Source organism: Cibotium barometz, chromosome 49 (assembly GCF_041138505.1).
Source record: "Cibotium barometz isolate CiBa-2024 chromosome 49, ASM4113850v1, whole genome shotgun sequence".
Lineage (NCBI taxonomy): Eukaryota > Viridiplantae > Streptophyta > Polypodiopsida > Cyatheales > Cibotiaceae > Cibotium > Cibotium barometz.
This window is the reverse complement of record NC_141094.1, coordinates 17260592-17282714: the sequence shown is the minus strand read 5'-3', so window position 1 is coordinate 17282714 and position 22123 is coordinate 17260592. Positions and strand designations below refer to the sequence as shown.

The window sequence follows — 22123 nt, the reverse complement described above, 5'->3', positions numbered from 1 at the left end:
GTGGCCTAACAGAAACATGAAAAACATCATGCATCGTCCAACTGTTAGGCAACTTCAACGTCATGGAGATATCACTTAACTTCTTCACTATAGGAAAAGGTCCAAAACTACAGAAAGAAAGCTTGGGACAACGTTTGCCCACTTGTTTCAATCTCTGTTTCATTATGTGCAAATAGACCCAATCTCCTTCCTTGAAGTGGACATCTCATCTAGACTTATTTGTCTGTCTGCTATAAGCTTTCTGGGCTTTGGTCAAGCGGTCTTTAATTGACTCAGTGATTTCAGAAAGTGCTTTCATCATTTTGTTGGCCTCAAGACATGGGGACACCATTCTCGTTAAAAGAGAAGAGAAACGGCGACCAAAGGCTGCCTCATATGGAGTACGTCCGACACTGGATGAATGAGTATCGTTTAAGATGGCTTGGACCAATGGAAGATAATGTTCCCATTTGGATCGCTAGTCATGACAGTATAACTTGAGAACATCAAAGGCTAACTTGTTATAGATTTCTGTCTAGCCGTTTGTCTGTGGATGGAATGCACTAGACAACTATAACTTGGTTCCAAAGTTCTCGAATAATGCTCTCCAAAAATGCGAGGTGAACTTGGAATCCCTGTCTGATGTAATGGTGCTAGGCAAACCACAAATGGGGTACCAATGCTTGAGAAAAAGACGTGCTACGTCCTCAGCTGTGGCTGTATGCTTGCATGGGATGAGTATGCAAAATGATTAAAGCGATCCACAATGGTAAAACATTGAGTGTTACGAGATCCAGTGGATGCTGCTAGAGGCCCTACAAAGTCCATAGAGATGTCGATGAAAGGTTCGTCAGGGATAGGCAAAGGTTGAAGTAACCTAGCCTTTTTCGTATGTGAAACCGTAACTTTTTGACAAATCTTATAGTTTTAAACATTTGAATAAATATCACGCCTCATTTTTGGCCAATAAAAGGACCGTAGGGTACTGTTGATACCTCTATGGCTTCCAACTAAGGAGTCATGGGCATCATGGAGAAGAGTCGCTTGCTTTTCTTGAATGACATAGAGGTGGTTCTTATAGAATAACCAACCGCTTTGCACTGAGTAATGGCCAGGCTTAGAAGTGAGGGCCGAACTGTATTGAATACCAATCTTAGGGGAATCGACATACTTATCTTTAATGCTATCCAAGTCTTTCCCAGTGATTTCGAGAATGGTATACTCGTGCATGGTTTGAATGTTGGCCTCTCGACTAAGAGTATCTGGGTTATGCTTACTAGGGATGAACTCAATCATTCCTCCAAATTGTTGGAAGATCTGACTCCATCTGGCATTTCGATCACTCCACTAGGCACTTGGCATGGTTTGAAGCCAGTTAAGTGCATGTTGGTTTGTTTGGATTGTGAAAACTTGTCTATAAACAAAAGGCTTCCAATGTTTGAGCGTTGTGATCACACCCAAAAGCTCTTTGTCATAAACCGAATAATTCTTTTCGACGACATCCAACTTTCTACTGTAGTAGGCCACGGATCTATTATGGCTACATTGCTGGCATCGGTAATGACCTTGAAATGTTCATCCCAAGATACTAACTTCAGAACAGGCGCGCTTCTGAGGCTACTTTCTGGAGTCCACATAATGCATCAAGCGCCTTGTCTGTAACTATGACTTTCTGTCTACGAGTCTTCACCCCCTTGAGCAAGTCGGTAAGTGGTGCTCCAAGGTTGGAAAACTGGTGAACATGAGTGTTGTTGGCCTGACAAAGACCTACGAATGAATGGATCTCTCCGGCGGTCGTAGGAATGTCCCAATCCAAGATCTCTTGAACCTTTGGGGGTCCAATCGAATCCTAGGGTAGTGCCATAAGCTCGGATGAGACTTTTTTGTGCATCATCACTCTCACCCTCCTGCTTAGCATCAAATACCACGGATGGCATAGGATGCATAGAAGGTAAAAGCTGAACTGCGTTGGTGGTAGTAGGCGAGGCTGGAGGAGCAGGAGATAATGTGGCAACTGTGGAAGAAGGTGGTTTGGAGGCTTGCTCTGTTTGCCATTTCTGGTGATCCTTCTTACCATGCCAATGGTATGATAGAAAAAACATATGTTCTCTGACTGGTATTTCCTTTGCTCCTTTGGAGGAAGATAGCCTCTAGTGATGCTTGCTTTAGCCTTTTCCTCGGGGTTTTCTTAGGTTTGGATTCTTTATCCTTCTTACCCCCCTGAACTAGAGCTAGAACCGCCGTCCTTAGCGTCTTTAGAAGACGCAATATCTTTCCTTGGCCGCGAAGTAGATTGCTGCTGCTGGGGTTTGGTACTAGACTGTGGTTGCTTAGGCTTGCCTCTGTTCATCTTCATTTCTTTATTTTGAGCCAGAGTCAAAGCCCGGTCATATGTGCTGGGTTCAAAGTTAGGAACCGTGAATTGGATGTTAGGATCTAATCCATGAATGAATTGATCCATCTTGGCATGCGCAGACAACCCTACCTGTTGTGCTAAAGTTATAACCTTATTGGAAAACTGAAGCACGGGTGACCCGTTCTGTCTGAGTCCATAGAACTCATCTGCCAGGTTGGTCAAATACTGGGGAGGGAGGAATCTGGTTTTAAGGTCATGGACAAAGGTATCCCAGCGAAAAGCTGTGACACCTGTGATGTCATCTGTATGGATACTAGACCAATGCTGCCGTCAAGTGATTGCTTCACCCATGAGGTGGGGAGCCGCTCTGTGGACTTTGTCTTGAGGATCCATTAGCTTTGCCAATGGAAAATAAGCATTAAACTGATGAATAAATTGATTGACAGCTAAATGATGACACTTACTAAAATTCGGTTGAGTTCGGATGACGGTTGTTGATGTTGCGGGATTCTTGCTGGTGGCACCTATGGGTGGGGAAACTGAAGAGGGGTGCTGATATTTCAATGCAAGGCCTCCTTTTCTCGTTGGTGTTCGAGTAACATGCGCTCTTGATCGAGCTCTCGTTGATGCTCCCGAGCAGCGAGTTTAGCTTGACGCCGGTCTTGTTCAAGCCTGCGTTGGGCTTTCTCATAGTCTCGTTGGTCTGCGTTTTCTTCCCACCATAATGTTGAAAAAATGCTATAAAATATGGTAAAAATATTGGATGATATTCCAAGGCTTTTGCAATGGTCTAGGTAGTCTATGTGCATATGGGATGAATGATATGCAATATGCAACCATGATCTGATGCAAACCCTAAGGCTTCTACTGACTCTATATGCATGAATGATTCTCTCCAAGTGGGTTAAGGGACTTGACTGACTGACTCACTCTCTAAGGTTGAGGAACGACCTACGTAGCTCGTGCCTGACATATCCTGGACTGAGGATTACAATGGGGTCACGGCGTACAAAAAATATCAAATCCTAAAGGGTTCTATTGTTGTACAATGTTGCATTGATGATGAGCCATCTTGTCACCATGCACTACAGTGCCTGGTGCATGTGACAACACTTAGTGCGCTACTGTATGCCATCTCGTGACTCGTCCAATGCCTCTCTCCATGGACTAATTGACACAAGATGGGTAGCTTCATGGTCTCTCCATGGTAAATGGTGCAAAGTTTGTGGTGCAAGCATGTGTTGACAACTCTTTATTTTTTTCCAAGAATACGGATGCTGATGTAAGTCTCTCATGAAAGCACTGTCTCTTTATCGTTTGGTTGCAGGATTGCATGTGAATTTTGAAAAATCCTAGTTGCTCCCTTTGGAAAATTATGTATGGGATCAGATTTTATGGCCAGGTCAGATTTTGCCACCCAATGAGATAGTTAGGCATTTGCGTTACCCCATTGGTTGGGAGTTGTTCTTGAAGGATGAGACTCAATGGATGATGGGCATATTGCACTGTAAAATTGAATATTGGAAATTATCTGCGTGGCCTCTACATGTGCGATTTTACGGATAATGCATTCAATTATAATGGCATATGTGCAGTTTTATCTTCCGCTACTACCTTGGTCGCATAGACAAATTGACAATTCATGTCTAAAGCAATGGAATGCGTATGGAAAACTACAATGGATAGAAAAAAGCTACGTTTGTTGAAGCAAGAGCTAGTATGTTCGCCTAAAATGCATGGTGGGCTCAATATCCTTAATATTTATTATCATAGACTAGCAAGGAAGGCCACTCTTTTATGTGATTTTATACAACAAGTGAAGCCATGGGCATGTTTCTTGGGAGCTATGTGCATGTTACAGATGCATATGGGAATTTGATTATCAATTATGATGATATAGTCTTTGGGCATTTCACTGGCCATATTATGGGCTCTCCATATGTGATTGCTCTTATTCAAGATTGGCAAGCTATCCTATGTCATCCACAATGGTCCAGTAGGCCTCCGAGTCAGGGTAACTCAATGTTGCTATAGAGTATCCATTGGAGCAATTATTTGATCAACCACTTGCTTCAAGAAAGGTCTACAATTTGTCTACATTGGGGACTCATCACATATGTGACATCATGGATGAAAATGGTTATGTTTTCACTTTTCCACAAGCCATCAGGCAATGTAATTTGGGAATGTATCACGGGTTAATTTGGAGAGTCATTTTGGAAATGATGCAATCTATTTGGCTAGTCCCAATGCTTGAGGAGGCATGGACACTCCGAGATTGGGGTTTTGATAGGCACTTTCCAAGATATACTCTTGTGTCTTTTTACCAATTGTCTGTGGCCAAGGCTTAGAGGTTGCTCTTACCCCCCCATGGATTGAAGACCATGCAAATTGCCTTTAGCGTATGTCAAGATCTCTTGCTTGGTGGAAAGTTGCATTGAAAAGAATTTGGAAGAGCGGATTGTTCCTCAAGCAACGACTATTTCTATGGAGATGTATGGTTGGGGTAGTCTGAGTAGGAACTCTTTTTGGCACGGAGGCATATTGCGATTGCATCTTTAGGCGGTGCTTCCATCCTAGAGAGACAGTGCCTCACCTTCTTTGGCATTGCTTGCACTCTCAGGGTTTTCTTGATGATTTGTCTGGACACCTCCAAGCTTGTTTTCCTGGGAGGTGTTTTGGGCGAATGTTTTGGCTTTTTTGGTTGTCTTTCTTCTCCACTATCAGCTTATACAATCTTCCTTGACTGGACTAGATTCTGGGCATTGTGACTATCTACCATGCTTGGAACTTCTCTCTGGAGATTCGTTTCAGCTCTTTGCTTACTTATGGAGAGCCTTTTACAATCCCTCCCAGATTCTCATGAACTCGGAGACCTTTCCTTCCAGTAACTAGAAGTGTTTTCTCATTGTTTCTGAACTAAGTAGTAGCTGCCCCACTCTAACTATGAATGTGCATTGAATCTTCTAATGAGACAGTGGTTTCACTTTAAAAAAAAGTGTGCGCGAATCATCTATGGAGGATGTCTAAATCCTCGCCTTGGTGGAAAGCGGCATTGGGACCGACATGGAAGAGAAAATTTCCCTTGAAGTAGCGATTGTTTCTATGGAGATGTATTATGTGTGTTTTTCCGGTGGGGATTCTTTTGGCATGTAGACACATTGCTTTAGCCTCAGCTCTCACCCACGTGAGATAGTTCCCCATCTTCTGTGGTACTGCTCTCACTCTTGAGCCCTCTTGGACAGATTGTCAGGACACCTACGAGGACGATTTCCAAGCAGACGTTTTGGGAGGCAGTTTTGGCTTTTTTGGTCGACTCTCTCCACCATGGCGAGCTTATGCACTCTTTCTGGATTGGACAAGATTCTGGGTACTTTGGACTATCTACCATGTCGGAATTGGCTGTTGTTTTTGTTGCTTATGTCGACTCTTTTTCCTTCTTCCATAGATCAATTTACTAGTCGCTCAGAGATTCTCTTGATCTTGGAGAGCTCTCTTTAACATAGCTCGAAGTGTTTTCCCACTATTTTTGATCTGACTAGTAGTCCCACTCTGGGATAGCTTGAATGTACATTACTTTTATTAATGAAGCAATGGTTTCACTAAAAAAAGTGTGGCCTTTGCATGTTCGCCTCAGAATTGTGCAATCAATTCAATATCTTCATTGGTCGGGCAGACCACTCCTGCCCGCGCGCCCCCCCCCCCCCCCCCCAGCCCCGAGATAGGAAAATTCTCTACGACAAGAAAGTCTACATTGGAGTCGAGCATTTGATTGTCCACTTGCTATGCGCTCTCCAAGAAAAGCATACTTCCTATCCACAAAGGGGATCTACTTGTGTCAAGATGTCATCACCAATGAAGGAAGAGTAATGTCTTTTCCAGAAGCACAACAATGTATGGCATTTGGGCATGCATTCCAGACCAACTTGGACACTAATTAGAGAGTAGCTACAGCCATTTGGTGAGTTATTGGATGACCCTATTGAAGGGTGGCTTGAAGATTGGACTTTGCAACGAATGGAACATGGACCATTCCCTAAAGTCCTTTTATCACAGCTCACTGTGCCTCTAGATTGTATTGATTGATTCTCCTAGACCCATGGTTTTCTGATTATGCTAATCATCTTTGGGGAATCCATCAAACCGCAAAATGGTGGAAGCAAAAAATTGCATAAGATCTGGGACAGCAATTTAGCTTTGAAGCAAAAAGTTTTCATGTGAAGATGTGTTGCTGGAGTATTCCCTGTTAGAGAATTTGGAAAACAGGCATATTGCGTCTGCTAAATGCCCTACTTGTCGGCATCAGAAAGAAACAGTGCCGCATTTATTTTGGTACTGTCCAGACAGTAAATCTTTTTTGCGAAGACTTTCTGGTTTACTTGTGGTAAGATTTCCTAGGATAACTTTTTTAAGGAACTTTTGGATGTTTGGAAAATATGCACACTGAATGGATAAGTCTACTCTCTTTATTGCCTGGCTACGATTTTTGGCACTATGGACTATATGGGTTGCCCGAAATCAAATGGTTTTCCATTCGTCAAAGATTGATAAGTATTTCTACGTCTGTCAATCTTTATGACAATCTTGGCATGACAGCTATCAGTTGACAACAGATTGATCAAGCTCAGTTTGATTTGTTTTTTCACTGTTTTTAGATGTATATCATAGTGAAGATTCTCTTTCAGGGCTTCACTCTGCACATTAATATAGACAATGTTTTTACACAAAAAGTGTGTGTTTGTGTGTGTGTGTGTTCATATTTACCTTTTCAAACATAAATTAACCTTAATAATACTTAAAGTTAGTAGTGAAAGGATCGGCTATGTGTTTTGTCTGTCTTATTTCCCTGCTTTCTTTTGTTCATTTCTGTAATATCAAGATATATGTTGTGCATTCAAATGGAGGTAGCAGTTGTTTTTAGTCCTCACATCTGAGGTGAGGATGATCTTATGGATTGTAGATATGCATTAGGTGAATCTATATATGTCTAGAGGCCTTGGAGGGAGTTGAATCCAATCTGGATATTTCTTGCAAAGCATTTGATGCAAAAACAAGTGGTTAACATGTATGGGTAGACATGGCTCTTAGGTACATGACCTTGATTTCATCTGAATCCCATGAAGCTACCTTAGTTGTAAGTGACTGGGGGCAGCTATGGTAGAATAATTTGGAGAAAGCTTCTGTGCTTCATCTCTAGCTAGCATTTTGTGCATGGTGTATTAATAAGGTTGCAGTGAGTACTCTTATCTCCTGGAACTGTTCTAACCTTTGTACGCATCTTCTCATAGAAAACCCCATGGACATGGGCACACTTGCTGCTCTTGGAACTCTTTAGTGGTGAGGATTTACACATTTTTGTATGACCTAGGATCTGCTAAGTTAGTTTGGAGGGAAAAGGAGTATTCTGTTACTGAAGGCCCCTGGATGATATGCCATCTAAACCTTTTCAATGTGGGGAACGTTTTTAGGATCCGCTAGTGCCAAAGCTGTACAAAGTGCAAGTATTGCCGATGTACCTTATGTAATGGTACTTCAACATGCTGCAGATCATTTGAACTTTACTTGGCCTTGTAGCATGTCTGATTTTTACTGGACTTTACTGCAGTATCCACTTTGGGATTCTCCATCTTCTCCACATGAATTCATACATAATCAACCCGTTAATTAACATTGATTAGAGGTTAATTAGTGGCTGGAATTTTCTTTTCCACATCTCCATTGCCCCTTAATCCGACAATTCCATTTAAATCATTGCCCAGATAACCCAATTACTTGCAAAAATGTACAGGTAATATTGCCAATCAAGACCAAATCAATTCCCAATTAATTAAAACCTGATTTATCTAATTACTCATGGCTGCACATGAATTGATAATCCTTAATCTTCTTGCAAATCCAATCCCATACTTTTGATACACAAACTGTTTGAATTTGGGCATGTGGCCATCAGTTGAATTTACAGTTTCAACACCTTCTATACATGATACACATAGGCGCATGTGTGATTGCAAGCAGCCTATTTCCAAATCACCTTAAGATTAAAGACCAATGCTCACAACTTGAATTACGGGCCCTTCAAGTCCGGGTTTTGTAACTGTGGAGTGCATTTTAAAAGGTTAAGTAGGTAAATTCTGCAGTTGCAGTTTTGTTGTTGAATGAAAAGATATATTTTAAAATTTTTGTTGAGAGTCATTTAGTATATATATGCTGGGGTTTGAACTTATGCCTTTTTTTGGGATGTGCTGTGCGATAGACACCTGGTCAAACCTGTGATTTTTTATGCTGTGTTGAGGGGGTAGCCAGTTTCTGTCTAAAACTCAAACTGTTGTGTACAGGGCCTTTCGATCTTCATGTTTGTTTTTCATCTTGTACATTCTGTTTGGTGTGTACTTCATCACAAACCTTATACTTGCGGTCGTGTATGACAGCTTCAAAGAGCAGGTGAGATGCATATGCGTGGCCTCCTTCAGCATCCTTTTGTTTCAATAGGTTTTGTAGCTTCATGTTTATGTTTTTCATTACATACGTCTCTTTGCAGCTTGTCATTCTTATAAGAGAGAGGAGATTGAAACGCAAAAGAATCCTTCAGGCAGCCTTCAATCTTCTTGATGTTGAGGTGATTTCAAGCTACTCAGGGAGATGTATTTTTCAAATAAAAGGGAGGTATCTGGGTTTGACCCCATGACCTCCTGGGTAGGGTGGGTCTTGATCTAACCATTGGCGCAGTAGTCTGCCGACATCATTTATGCACAATCGGATCATTGCTCCCTCCATGGCTGCCTGCTCTCGGAGTGACTGCAACTGGGGGAGGCGTGATCTCCGGGTTTGCCAGCTGTTGAAGCTGGCTTCTCATCATAAAGAGGTCTTTCAACTAGACCAATTTGAAATCCTGGGCACGTGTGACTACCTTCTGATATAATTTTGGGTAAGGTGAATTTTCTTGATTCTAATTCACACACAACCACCTACAGAATCCTAGGAAGTATAAAAGGGGTTGTTTTTATGCTCCAGGCTTTTGAATAATACTCAAACAAACAAACACCATCAAAGTAACTGGACTTGAAGTATGATCGGATCTTCTATGGACTTGAAGTATGATTGGATCTTCTATAGACATAGCTAGATTATAACTCATCTTGGTGGAACCTAGTAATAGGCTTGGATATTCATTTAGCAGCTACTCAAGTTCTACATGCACAATATAGGTCAATGATGGGGCTCTTCCCCAAGTGGTTAAGCTCAACTCGATCCACCCTACCCAAGAGGTTTGGAGTTCAAACTTGACAATCTATTGAAGAGAAATTAATTTTATATACTAGTGTGTTTCTTGCAGAGGCGTGGGTATTTGGATATGGGACAATGTATTTTGTTGTTCAAAGCATTGAATACGTACAGGTATACTCAAATGTCCATTGGGATTCTCCTTTAACAAATCACATTTTGTGTTTATAAGATTATTTGTGACTCCCCTTGGAATAAGCACTAGAAATTGGGCACATTGGTCTCATTTGGGCTGTAAGCATTCTGTGCATATAGATTTGCACCAGCCATGAAGATCTCTGCGTTCTCGTAAATGAGTTTTTTATTAAGCATAACAAATTATACAAAAGTCAGCATCCAACCAAGGAGTAAGGAAAATCCCTTGAAATTAAATTAGTGGTGGCAGAGCGAACCAAACCATGTAGGTCAAACCATGATCTCATCTGAGCGTACCAGCAATGAGTATCTCCATCCTCTGCCAACTGTACGGATGAGGTTAATGCCAATCGGGAGTACCTCCGCTGAGGGATCTCCCATAGCCGTTGTAAAAAGGTAACTGCGTGGAATAGGGCCTCGGTCACTACTGGTGTGGCACCCAGCTCAGCTCGAACAATCTCATGTGGTACTGATGATTTGCTCCGAATCATGCGGGCAATTATCATAATCAGTGGTCTCTCCATTTTCCTCCATCCCTCATCCGTCCCTCTTTGAGATTTGTGATGTATGCTGGGCCCCCAAATTGGAGCTCTGTACAGGAGGGTCGGTGTGACAAGCGTATAAAATAGCCACAATCTGGTGCGTGGCTCCTGAAGCTGTATGTGTGCACACTGCCTTTCAAGTGCCCCCAAGGCTGCATGTCCTCAAGCTAATCTAGCTGCTGCTGCCTCCTTCAGGGAGAAATGCGGTCCTGTGAAAGTAACTCCCAAATAGACATATGACCTGACGTACTCAACCGGATCCCCTCGGAAAGTGAACTGAGGCTGTGATCTCATATGCCATGTCTGTGTGGTGTTAAACACCGTAACCTTGGTTTTCCCAAGGTTCACTATCAGATCTCTATCTGCACAAAAAGCCTGTAATGCATCCAGGTGTCTCTGTAATCCCTCCAGAGAGTTTGAGATTAGAACAATATCATCAGCATATAACATGATGGGTATCAGCACCCTTGCCAGGCATGCCCTTGGGCCTCCCAATCTGTCTACATAATCGGAGACCACATCAATGTACAATCCAAAGAGGGTGGGCGATAGCGGGCATCCTTGCTTCACCCCTATCGTGCTGGTCACCATATTGGATAGTCTGCCTGGAGCTCGGACTCTGCCTATCACAGAGTCATGCAAAGCATATATCCCCCACTCCATATCCTCGGGTACCTCAATGTCATGCAATTTGTGTATAAGCCTGGCACGTGGTATGGTATCGAAGGCTTTGCAGAAGTCCACAAAGGAGTTGTATATCCTTCTCTTCTGTGCCCTGCCCTCTTCAATAAGTGCCCGAAGTGTCAGTGTGTGATCCAAGGTAGTAAATGCTCTCTTGAAGCCGGCCTATCCATGTGCTCAATGACTATGCCTCTCTCTGCCTAGCGGCTCAGCTCCGACTCCAATATAGAGCCATATAGTTTGGCCAAGTAATGACCAATCATGCACTCTTAAAGAGTGGTACAATGATATACTCTGTCCAGCTTGCCGCCGGGAAACCCTTACAAATGGCACGATTAAACACATGTACGATGAGCGGAGCCAAAGTGTCGTGCGCATATGAGAAGTGCTCTCCAACTATCCCATCATGATCCTGTGCTTTTCCATTCTGTAACCTGTCTATCGCATCTAGCACCATCCGCATAGTAAAGAAGGTGCTTCCAGCCGGTTTAGCTCCCAATGCGGCGGGGTGGGGGGCTGTCCTGGTGCATCATATAGCTGTCTAGCATAAGTATGCCATGCCTCAGGTGCAGTAATCGGAGTACAAGGCTGTCTCTCCTGAAACATCTTCCATGCCCTCTTGCTGTCCTTCCCCAGGAAGAGTTGGTAGATCTCCTCCTCTAGCTTAGCCAGGTAGGCTCGTTTCTTCCTCCCACAAGGCGCAGAAAGATCATCCTGGCCTGTCTATGCGCGTGTGAGTCCCAATGGCAATCTCACATTGTAGCTGTGCTTGTGTCTCACGACACTCATCATCATACCAACTGTTCTGTGGGGAAGTGCTGCGGGGGGGGGGGGGGGGGGGTGGGGTGGGGAAGGGATCATAGTGCAGGGAAACACATACGAGGCGGATGCATGTAGTACACCTGCCAATCCTCTCGTGATCACGTCCAGAGGGCTATGCAGGTCTAAAGCAAACAAGCTATCAGATATTGCATCTCGGTAAACCCCAACTGTCTCACGTGTAAACTGATATCTCGGGTACTTAGGTAGATGAGTGGCTGGTTAATCTCTCGAGGATCTACCTACTAGTGTGAAACTCAGGTATGCATGATCGGCTGCTATGCCAATGGGCCGACTGGAAATTGTGAAACCCCGCACATCAGGTATGTATGAAGGAGATCCCATCAAGTAGTCCACTGCGCTCGCTCCCCCTTTAGAGTTCCAGTGTGAGAGCATCTGATCCTTGCCATCTGGATAGGCCATTGTATATGACCAACCCATGTGCACTCCCGAGTGTGAGAAAATGCCTGCCATAATCTGTAATCTCCCGCTCATCCTATGCTGATCTCTGCGACCCTACATTCTCTGCCGTGATCTCCCGGTACATAGCCTCTTGAGTATCATACAGCTTTGTCTGCTCTGTGCCTGTACGTGCAGCTCTGTCTGCTCTGTGCCTGTACGTGCATTAAAGTCTCCCAATAGTAAGATGTCTCCCATGCTGGTAAGCCTCATGATATCGTCATATAGTGGCGTATAGGGCGACTCTCCTGATGGTGCAAACCTGGAGTGGGCTGGGGGAAAGCAGCATACCGCCACATATAGCTCGCGGAGCCCCTCTTTGCATATTCTGACCCACATGTACCTCGCATCTACATCTCTATGTACCACATGTATTTTGTCACAAAGCTTCTCCCTGAAGAGTATTGCCACTCCTCTAGATCCTCTGGTACCGCCCACTGTGCGTGGCTGAGGGCAGAACAATGATTCGCATCTATAACCCCGCACGTCAGGAAGCCTCTTGTTTGTGCACTGATGGGTCTCCGTATACATAGCAATATCACTGTGTCTGAAAGTATCCTCAAAGTATCCTGCATCTGTTCTAAGGGCTCCATTGAAATTTCACACCGTGAATCGCAAGGTCTAATAGGCCACGCACCGTCAAGTGGGCCTCCTCTCCGTAATGATGACTCGGCCATCTCTGTATATCGCCCATTTCCCCTCTTTCCTTGCCTCAAGCACATGTGACATGTGTGCCTTCCGGTGTGCTATCTGTTGCCGGTGTAAGGTCCTCATCCAAATAAATGTTTTCCCCCTTAAGGGCCATCCTTTTGGAGAGGAAGGCCTTCTTCTTCTCCAAGTCACCAAAGCTGATGATCAATTTCTTCGCCCTGGTTTCATCTCTGCGTACTCGCCATGCTCTAGCAATGGGTACATCAGCGGCTCCAGTTTTTAGTGCAAGAGCTTTTGCATCCTCCTGGGGATTTCCCTTATCTTCCCACCCAACTACGCGTACATGTAAGGCACGTGCCCGTCTCTTGGCTTCCTCTTCCAATGTAGCATTCATCACCTCTACTCTATTGACTGGTGTATCCTTCTGCTTTTTTACTACTTCAATCCATGGGTTCCTCAATTTGTTTCTTTGTGGCATTGGCGATTTCAGCCCATGAATGCATTTCCTTCTCACTTGCAGCCACTTTTGCCTTACATGATTCCAAAGTGTTTTGCATTTTTGTGATGTCTTTTTCGTGGTCAGCCATACATGTCTTCAAAGTGCCTTCGTACGATGCAACTATTGTGCGAATCTCCCGGAGCATGTCATCCTTCCATTTCTCTATCTCTTTTTTATAGCGATGCTGAGCGATAATGGCTCTGATCTGGGGATGGTGAGGATGCGGTGGTCGGGATCCTGGTGGGCGTGGCCGACGAGCACGGCATAAGATAACTGCTCTATCAGTGGTGACTCCCTGGGAGTGTGGTCGGTGCCTTGATGGCCCAATGGAGGAGGTATCAGGAGGTGTGTGGGTTGGGTTGCTGGTGCCGATGCCGAAGAAATGTGTCAGGGTCCTCTGTCTAGGTACATCATGGCTCGGCCTCCTGTCTGCCAAGAGGGTCTCTCTGTGTCTCCTGAGCTCAAGTAGAAACAATCCCACGCATCTCTGATCCTCAAAACCCATGACTCTGCGTAACGGCCCAAAACCCTCTCGGAAGAGGCAGTGATATCTCCCTCGGATCTCATAATAGACTGTACATCGGCAAATGTAGTGTTCCTCTGTCTCTACCTCCTGGTAGCATAGCTGACAAATGCGGTCATCCAAGATCTGATGCACATATCGCCCTGTCTCAATCCGTAGCTGGTGTGATGAGGTCCGGATCTGTCCAATGGCACAATGTATCCCATGTGATAGGTGTACATCCATGTACGCCGGGCGGGTGATAAAATCATCCGGTGAGAGGGGTAGAAAATGGCTCTTGTAATGAGCCATTTTTGTGCCTAAGGGCTCAAGGGGGCTAGTCCATGTCCTCTCTGTGTCCACTTTGATGATATCCATCCTGATCACGCGGTTTTGCTCTAAGCGGGTGAGATCCAAAAATGGACAATCCAGACTGTACTGAAAGGGTGGTAGTGCCTCTATCCGCAAACCATGTAGATCAAACCATGATCTCATCTGAGCGTACCAACAATGAGTATCTCCATCCTCTACCAACTGTATGGATGAGGTCAATGCCAATCGGGAGTACCTCTGCTGAGGGAGCTCCCATAGCCGCTGTAGATGATTTGCTCTGAATCATGCGTGCAATCATCATAATCAGTGGTCTCTCCATTTGCCTCCATCCCTCATCTATCCCTCTCTGAGATCTGTGATGTATACTGGGCCCCCAAATTGGAGCTCTGTACAGGAGGGTCGGTGTGACAAGCGTATCAAATAGCCACACAATTTGGTGCGTGGCTCCTGAAACTGTATGTGTGCACACTGCCTCTCAAGTGCCCCCAAGGCTGCATGCCCTCGAGCTAATCTAGCTGCTGCTGCCTCCTTTAGGGAGAAACGCGGTCATGTGAAAGTAACTCCCAAGTAGACATATGACCTGACGTACTCTACCGGCTCCCCTCGGGAAATGAACCGAGGCTCTGATCTCGTCACCCATGCCTGCGTGGTGTTAAACACCATAACCTTGGTTTTCCCAAGGTTCACTGTCAGATCTCTATCTGCACAAAAAGCCTGTAATGCATCCAGGTGTCTCTGTAATCCCTCTGGAGAGTCTGAGATTAGAACAAGATCATCAGCATGTAACAAGATGGGTATCAACACCCCTGCAAGGCATGCCCCTGGGCCTCCCAATTTGTCTACATAATCAGAGACCGCATCAATGTACAGTCCAAAGAGGGTGGGCAATAGCGGGCATCCTTGATTCACCCCTATCGTGCTGGTCACCCTATCAGATAGTCCGCCTGGAGCTCAGACTTTGCCTATCACAGACTCATACAAAGCATATATCCCCCACTGCATATCCTCGGGTACCTCAATGTCATGCAATCTGTGCATAAGTCTGGCACGTGGTACGATATCGAAGGCTTTGCGGAAGTCCACAAAGGAGCAGCATATCCTTCTCTTCTGTGCCCTGCCCTCTTCAATAAGTGCCCGAAGTGTCAGTATGTGATCCAAGGTAGTAAATCCTCTTCTGAAGCCAGCCTGTCCATGTGCTGGATGACCATGCCTCTCTGCCCATCGACTCAGCTCCGACTCCAATATAGAGCCATATAATTTGGCCAAGTAATGACCAATCATGATCATCCTGTAGTTGCCTGGTACCATGGGGTCCCCACTGTTAAAGAGGAGTACAATGATATGCTTTGTCCAGCTTGTCGGGAAACCCTCACAAATGGCACGATTAAACACATGTTCGATGAGCAGAGCCAAAGTGTCTCGTGCATATGAGAAGTGCTCTCCAACTAGCCCATCATGATCCTGTTCCTTTCCATTCTGTAACCTGTCTATCGCATCTAGCAGCATCTGCATAGTAAAAAAGGTGTTGCTAGCCGGTCTAGCTCCTAGTGGAGGGGGGGTGGGGGGCTGTCGTGGTGCATCATATAGCTCTCTAGCATAAGTATGCCATGCCTTAGGTGCAGTAATTGGACTCATACAAAGCATATATCCCCCACTGCATATCCTCGGGTGCCTCAATGTCATGCAATCTGTGCATAAGCTTGGCACGTGGTACGGTATGCATGATCGGCTGCTATGCCATGGGCCTACTGGAAATCGTAAAACCCCGCACATGAGGTATCAATGAAGGAGATCCCATCAAGTAGTCCACTGTGCTCGCTCCCCCTTTAGAGTTCCAGTGTGTGAGAGCATCTGATCCTTGCCATCTCGATAAGCCATTGTATATGACCAACCCATGTGCACTCCCGAGTGTGAGAAACTGCCTGCCATAATCTGTAATCTCCCCCTCATCCTGTGCTGATCTCTGCAACCCTACATTCTCTGCCGTGATCTCCCGGTACATAGCCTCTTGAGTATCATACAACTCTGTCTGCTCTGTGCTTGTACGTGCATTAAAGTCTCCCAATAGTAATATCTCTCCCATGCTGGCAAACCTCATGATATCATCATATAGTGGTATATAGGGCGACTCTCCTGATGGTGCAAACCTGGAGTGGGCTGGGGGAAAGCAGCATACCGCCACATATAGCTCGCGGAGCCCCCCTCTGCATATTCGGACCCACATGTACCTCGCATCTGCATCTCTATGTACCACATGTATTTTGTCACGAAGCTCCTCCCTGTAAAGTATTGCCACTTCTCCAGATCCTTCGGTACCTCCCATTGTGCGTGGCTGAGGGCAGAAAACTGATTCCCATCTATAACCCCGGACGTCAAGAAGCCTCTTGTTTGTGCACTGATGGGTTTCTGTATACATAGCAATATCACTGTGTCTGAAAGTATCCTGCATCTGTTCTAAGGGCTCCGTTGCAATTCCACACCGTGAATCGCAAGGTCTCTTAGGCCGCGCACCGTCAAGCGGGCCTCCTCTCTGTAATGATGACTCGGCCATCTCTGTATACCGCCCATTTCCCCTCTTTCCTTGCCTCAAGCACACGCGGCATGTGTTCCTTCCGGTGTGCTATCTGTGCCGGTGTAAGGTCCTCATCCAAATAAATCTTTTCCCCCTTAAGGGCCATCCTTTTGGAGAGGAAGGCCTTCTTCTTCTCCAAGTCACCAAACCTGATGATCAATATCTTCGCCCTGGTTTCATCTCTGCCTACTCGCCATGCTCCGGTAATGGTGCTCCGGTAATGGGTACATCAGTGGCTCCAATTTTTGTTGCAAGAGCTTTTGCATCCTCTTGGGGATTTCTCTTATCTTCCCACCCAACTACACGTACATGTTAGGCACGTGCCCGTCTCTTGGTTTCCTCTTCCAATGTAGCATTCATCACCTCTACTTTATTGATTGGTGTATCCGTCTGTTTTTTTACTACTTCTATCCATGGGTTGGCTTCCTCAATTTGTTTCTTTGTGGCACTAGCAATTTCAGCCCATGAATGCATTTCCTTCTCACCTGCAACGACTTTTGCCTTACATGATTCCAAAGTGTTTTGCATTTTTGTGATGTCTTTTTCGCGGTTAGCCATACATGTCTTCAAAGTGCCTTCGTACGGTGCAACTGTTGTGCCAATCTCTCGGAGCATGTCATCCTTCCATTTCTGCATCTCTTTTTTCATTTCCATGTGCATCAAGGCTTGGGCTAATTCCATCTTAACCCGTACTTGGGCTTGCATTTCTCCCTTCAATTGGACATATATTTTGTATATTACTTTCCTTAGGGCATGCATCTGCTCGGTCCATTCCTTTTTAGGCTCCTGTCGCATGGTGTTCATCTCTGTCCTTATGTGAAGCTCTAGCTCCTCATAAAGGGCCTCATCTCGTCGGGCCATCTTCGTAATCCTTCGTGAGCCAGGGGACATGATTCCTTCCCTTAGTCTTCTGCGGTAGGCATTTGGTGCCTTCGTGGGGGTGTGAAAGGTTGTCTCATCATCCTGTTCCCCCTCCAGGGGTTGAGACATGTTTTCCCCTATAGTTGCTGTCTTGGGGGACCTGAGCAAGGGTCGGTGGGAAAAGCGAGCAGAACTGAGAACTGGTTGCGCACAGAGTACAGCAGAGAGGCGTGCAGGTGGGTGCGCATAGAGCACGCGCACAGGTCAAGCCCGCCAGTCTTCTCACACGAAAAAGTCTTACCACGTGCAGTCCAGACTTGTCGCGAAAGAGAGAGAGAAGATCGTTTCTGTCATGTGTGCCTAGCCCACCAGCTTTTTCATGTGAGAGAGAGAGAGAGAGAGAGAGAGAGAGAGAGAGAGAGAGAGAGAGAGAGAGAGAGAGAGAGAGAGATGTATACAGGTATGTGAAGAGGCAAATTTGGAGTCTTTTCATAATGGGGGTACTTATTATACCTTAACTGGAGCAGATTCAGACTCTTAAGCACAAGAATGGCATGCACACCGTCAAGAAAATTTCTTACTGTGCTGAACACAGGTATCCCCCTCATCATGGAATGGAAAATAAAAGAGAAAGAAAACATAAACATAGCTATCTCACGGGGGTGATACAAAATTGTCCATGGAAACTCATCATGGAATACTAAGAACATAGAAACATGAGAGTGACATCATCAGCTCCGAGTAGATGGTATACCACTCTCCAAAATATCAAGCAGGGGACTAATGAGTATGGCCGAGAGGTCTCCCTTAGCTATGTCACGTGGAAAGGTAGCTCTATGGTGGTGGAGCATGTCTTGGATCTGGAGTTGATGAGGTGATCGTGGGGATCGTGGCCGACGAGGGGATTTTATTCATCAAAGTGACTTATAATGTTTATAAGTCGGTGTGTTCAAATATCATTAAAGATAGGCTCGACATATTATTATATTGGGAATGTATTTGTGGACAGAAAGAGGCGCCTAGAGCAAACTTGGGCTATAAGCTTGGGAAAAGCACAAAAGTTGACATTTCGGGCTGAAAACTTGGGTATCAAGCCAAGAAAAGCATAAAGTTGATATTTTTGGGCAACTTCACCTATTTTGGGCAAAAAGGGGAAAGTGCTGCAAATATAGCTAGTCGACTGTATTAAAGCAAGTATTGGGTCTTGATTTTATCATGAAGCATCTGGCCGACTGGAGCTCTCTCTCTCTCTCGCCCTCTCTGCGTGTAACCCGTGTCTGCCTGCGCCCTTTCCCCACCCACCCTTGCTCAGGCCCCCAAGGCAGCAACATAATGGGGACTTGAATTTCATCCATTTCTTCTCTTTCTCTCCCACATATTTACCTGCTCCTTTCAAACATTCCCTCCCTCTACAATGGGAGGGTCTGTAGATGACAAAATCAGCCAGCTTGATCATATCCTTAGGGATCTTATCAAGGACCAGAAGAAGACATTGGACAGCACCATCACCGCCAGCAAGAAGGACTTATTGACGTGCATGGGGAAGCTGGAGGCCGAAGCGGAAATATGGAAGGAAGAGAAGCTTACCATGCAAGAGGAGTGGGAGAAGGAAAAGCTCGCCATGCAGGAGGAAATCAACCTTTTGAAGGGCGAAGTGGCATCCTTACGTGATCGTCCACCGGAGGAAGGAGAGACTCTTGAGGTGGACAAAGAGGCAATCAAAGAAGAGATCACCAAAACCCTCACCCACACAATCGAGGGAAAAATGGAGGCGGCCCGCGAAGGATGGGTAGAAGTGATGAAGAAGAACATCAAAAAGGAGGTGCAAGAAGATGTACAAGTGATGAAGAAGAACATCAAGAAGGAGGTACAAGAAGATGTACACATGATGCAGTCTACTCTTGATGAAGAGAAGATGCGACGGATCCGGCGCCTCAACATCTGAGTCACAGGGATACCAGAGAGCACTACCTCCACGCCCGAGATTGACGGGCGGAACCTATGTACCAAGCTAGGACTAAAGGAGGATGAGCCGCTCCCATTCACTAGAGTATGGAGGACAACCCCAAAGGACTCCACCAAAGGCAAGGCCTTAGTGCTACAGTTCCCGGACGAGGAGAGTAGAATGAGCTTTATGAGAAGACGGGCTATCTTGAGGAGCTTGCCAGGGGGCCCCATCTACTTCGATGATGATCTCACATGGATGCAACTGGAGCACAGAAGATTATCCATGCCGAAGATCAAGGCGGCACGCAAAGAAGGGAAGAAGGCACATTATAGGGATGGTCACATCTACATTGATGGGAAGAGGGTGGAATAGCGCCATCTGGCCTATGAGACACGGAGGAAACAACATGAAGACAAAGAGATACACATAGCAATCTGGAACTGTAATGGAGCCCTATGGACACATCTAGGGAGACTTGAGGAGGTGATGGAGGGCCGGGATATCATCTTGATGACAGAGACACATGAGAGCCTGGAGAGGGGCTTACCACGGGTTGAGGGCTATCAGTAGGAGTCAGCTCACTGACAGGGGATGAGAGAGGCGACCTCCCGAGGTTTAGGAGGTATTGCAGTGCTTTTCAGGCATGGGTTACATGAGCATGTTCGAGTCATAGCACGAGACTCGGAGGCGAGATACATGTGGATTAGCTTACGTCGCTTGGAGACAAGATGGATTTATATCAACCTTTGCTACTTTCCTCCGAAGGGGTCGCGGTTTGCCACCACCGAGGAGCCGAGTGGAGGAGAGGCTAGTGAGTCTCCATACTCTGTCTTATCTGAGGAGATCTTACACTATTCGACACTGGGAGAAGTCTTCTTGATGGGGGACTTCAATGCACGGACTCAGAGCAGACAGAGCGAGATCTATGACTTTGAGGATCCCTTGAGACTAGAGCCGCTAGCTACAGAGGATACAAGGACCACTCGGATCTCCGCTGGTGGAGGAGCTGACAGCACTTGATATGGGCAACATTTGCTGGAGCTTGGGGCCCGACACCATCTCGTTATTTATAACGGGATGACTCAGTGGCCAGATTTAGGTGGGTTGACTTGCTTTCCAGTGGGAGGCGGCAGTAGTACAGTGGATTATGTGATGGGATCCCGGGAGGCAGCAGATATGGTGTCCCACTTCACCGTACCACCATGCCCCATTGGGGCGGATCATACATACCTATCCCTCACTTTCAGGAGCTTATTGGAGACCCACCCACCCATCATACAGCCACCACGCACTATTTTTCACTTCACTCAGGACCTAGCCGAGGTGTACGACTATCATGTTCATGATCAGCTATTTGCCTTAGATCCATCGGCACCCATGGCCATGCTCACCTCCTAGCTCTCACATGTACTGCACTCCGTAGCCGCGAGGAGTTTCCCATACCACATACAGACAGGATGGCCACCTACATCTGGGAGCATGCCCCAGAACCGATGGTCTGATGATGAGTGCAGAAACCTTTACCGCAGTCTCCGAGTGCAGAGGGCTCGCGGGGAGATCACCCAGAGGCAGGCAGGCAGGAGGATGCATACTCTCACCCGCCGTAAGCGGCGAGCTTATGAGGAGCAGAGATGCTGCTGCTGCTTGGAGGAGACTCAGAGAGCCCCGTCCTCCCACACCTATTGCGGATCCTCAGACCTGGCAGACATATGCAGAGAGACTTTATGATGTGCTTGCACAGCCCCCTATACCACAGCCCACAGAGCCATGCCCCACAGTCTCCACCTTCTTCACCCCACCTATGGTTAGGAGGGCCATATGCCGACTCCAACATGGACGGGCGACAGATCATACAGGATTACAGGGAGAGCATCTCATCTATGCTATTGATACATTGGCACCATTTCTTGCTCATCTCTTCAAGAGAGCTTTGTCAGAGGGGTTTCCGGCTGAGTGGACGATGCACACTATTGTGCCGATCCATAAAGCGGGAGATGTACTAGACCCCGGGAACTACAGGACCATCATGATTGGCCATATATTGGCCAAACTATACGGGGCAGTTTTGGAGGCAGAGCTGAGCACTCATGCAGAGGTTGGGGGATTGAGAGCAGCAGGCCAGGCAGGCTTCCGTCGAGCCTTCTCGACCATCGACCACATTTTTACATTGAGGTGCCTGATTGATCAGGCCAAGGCACGGAGGCAACGGCTCTATTGTTGCTTTGTGGATTTCCGCAAGGCATTTGATACTGTGCCCAGAGAGCGCCTCTTTCGGCGACTACAGACACTAGGCATACCTTCAGACATGATGTGGGGCATATACAGGCTATATGAGCAGGTCTTTGGGAGAGTCCGATGCCCAGGAGGCTTGTCCGACACAGTTGCTAGCACCATTGGTGTGAAGCAGGGGTGCCCGCTCACCCCACGCTCTTTGGGCTCTATATTGATGAGGTGGTCGATTACATCACACAGGGAGGAGGCTTTGGGGTTGAGCTATCAGGTATT

At 46.1% G+C, this 22123-nt stretch overlaps 1 protein-coding gene and 1 long non-coding RNA gene across 5 annotated transcripts in view; both read left to right on the top strand.

Annotated features, from left to right (window-relative positions):
• The window catches only part of TPC1 (two-pore channel 1), a 167549-nt gene that overhangs the window by 10692 nt on the left and 134734 nt on the right, over positions 1-22123 (top strand). For all 4 annotated transcript variants that reach the window (XM_086786620.1, XM_086786624.1, XM_086786622.1 and 1 more), the window contains exons 8-10: positions 8671-8776; positions 8874-8951; positions 9669-9730. In XM_086786620.1, coding sequence (XP_086642746.1) covers positions 8671-8776; positions 8874-8951; positions 9669-9730 — 246 coding nt within the window. The remainder of the gene's footprint in view (positions 1-8670; positions 8777-8873; positions 8952-9668; positions 9731-22123) is intronic.
• Positions 8959-9599, top strand: LOC147610355 (uncharacterized). Its single transcript, XR_015264103.1, has 3 exons — positions 8959-9260; positions 9347-9427; positions 9541-9599. It is a non-coding gene; the product is annotated as an uncharacterized LOC147610355 (long non-coding RNA).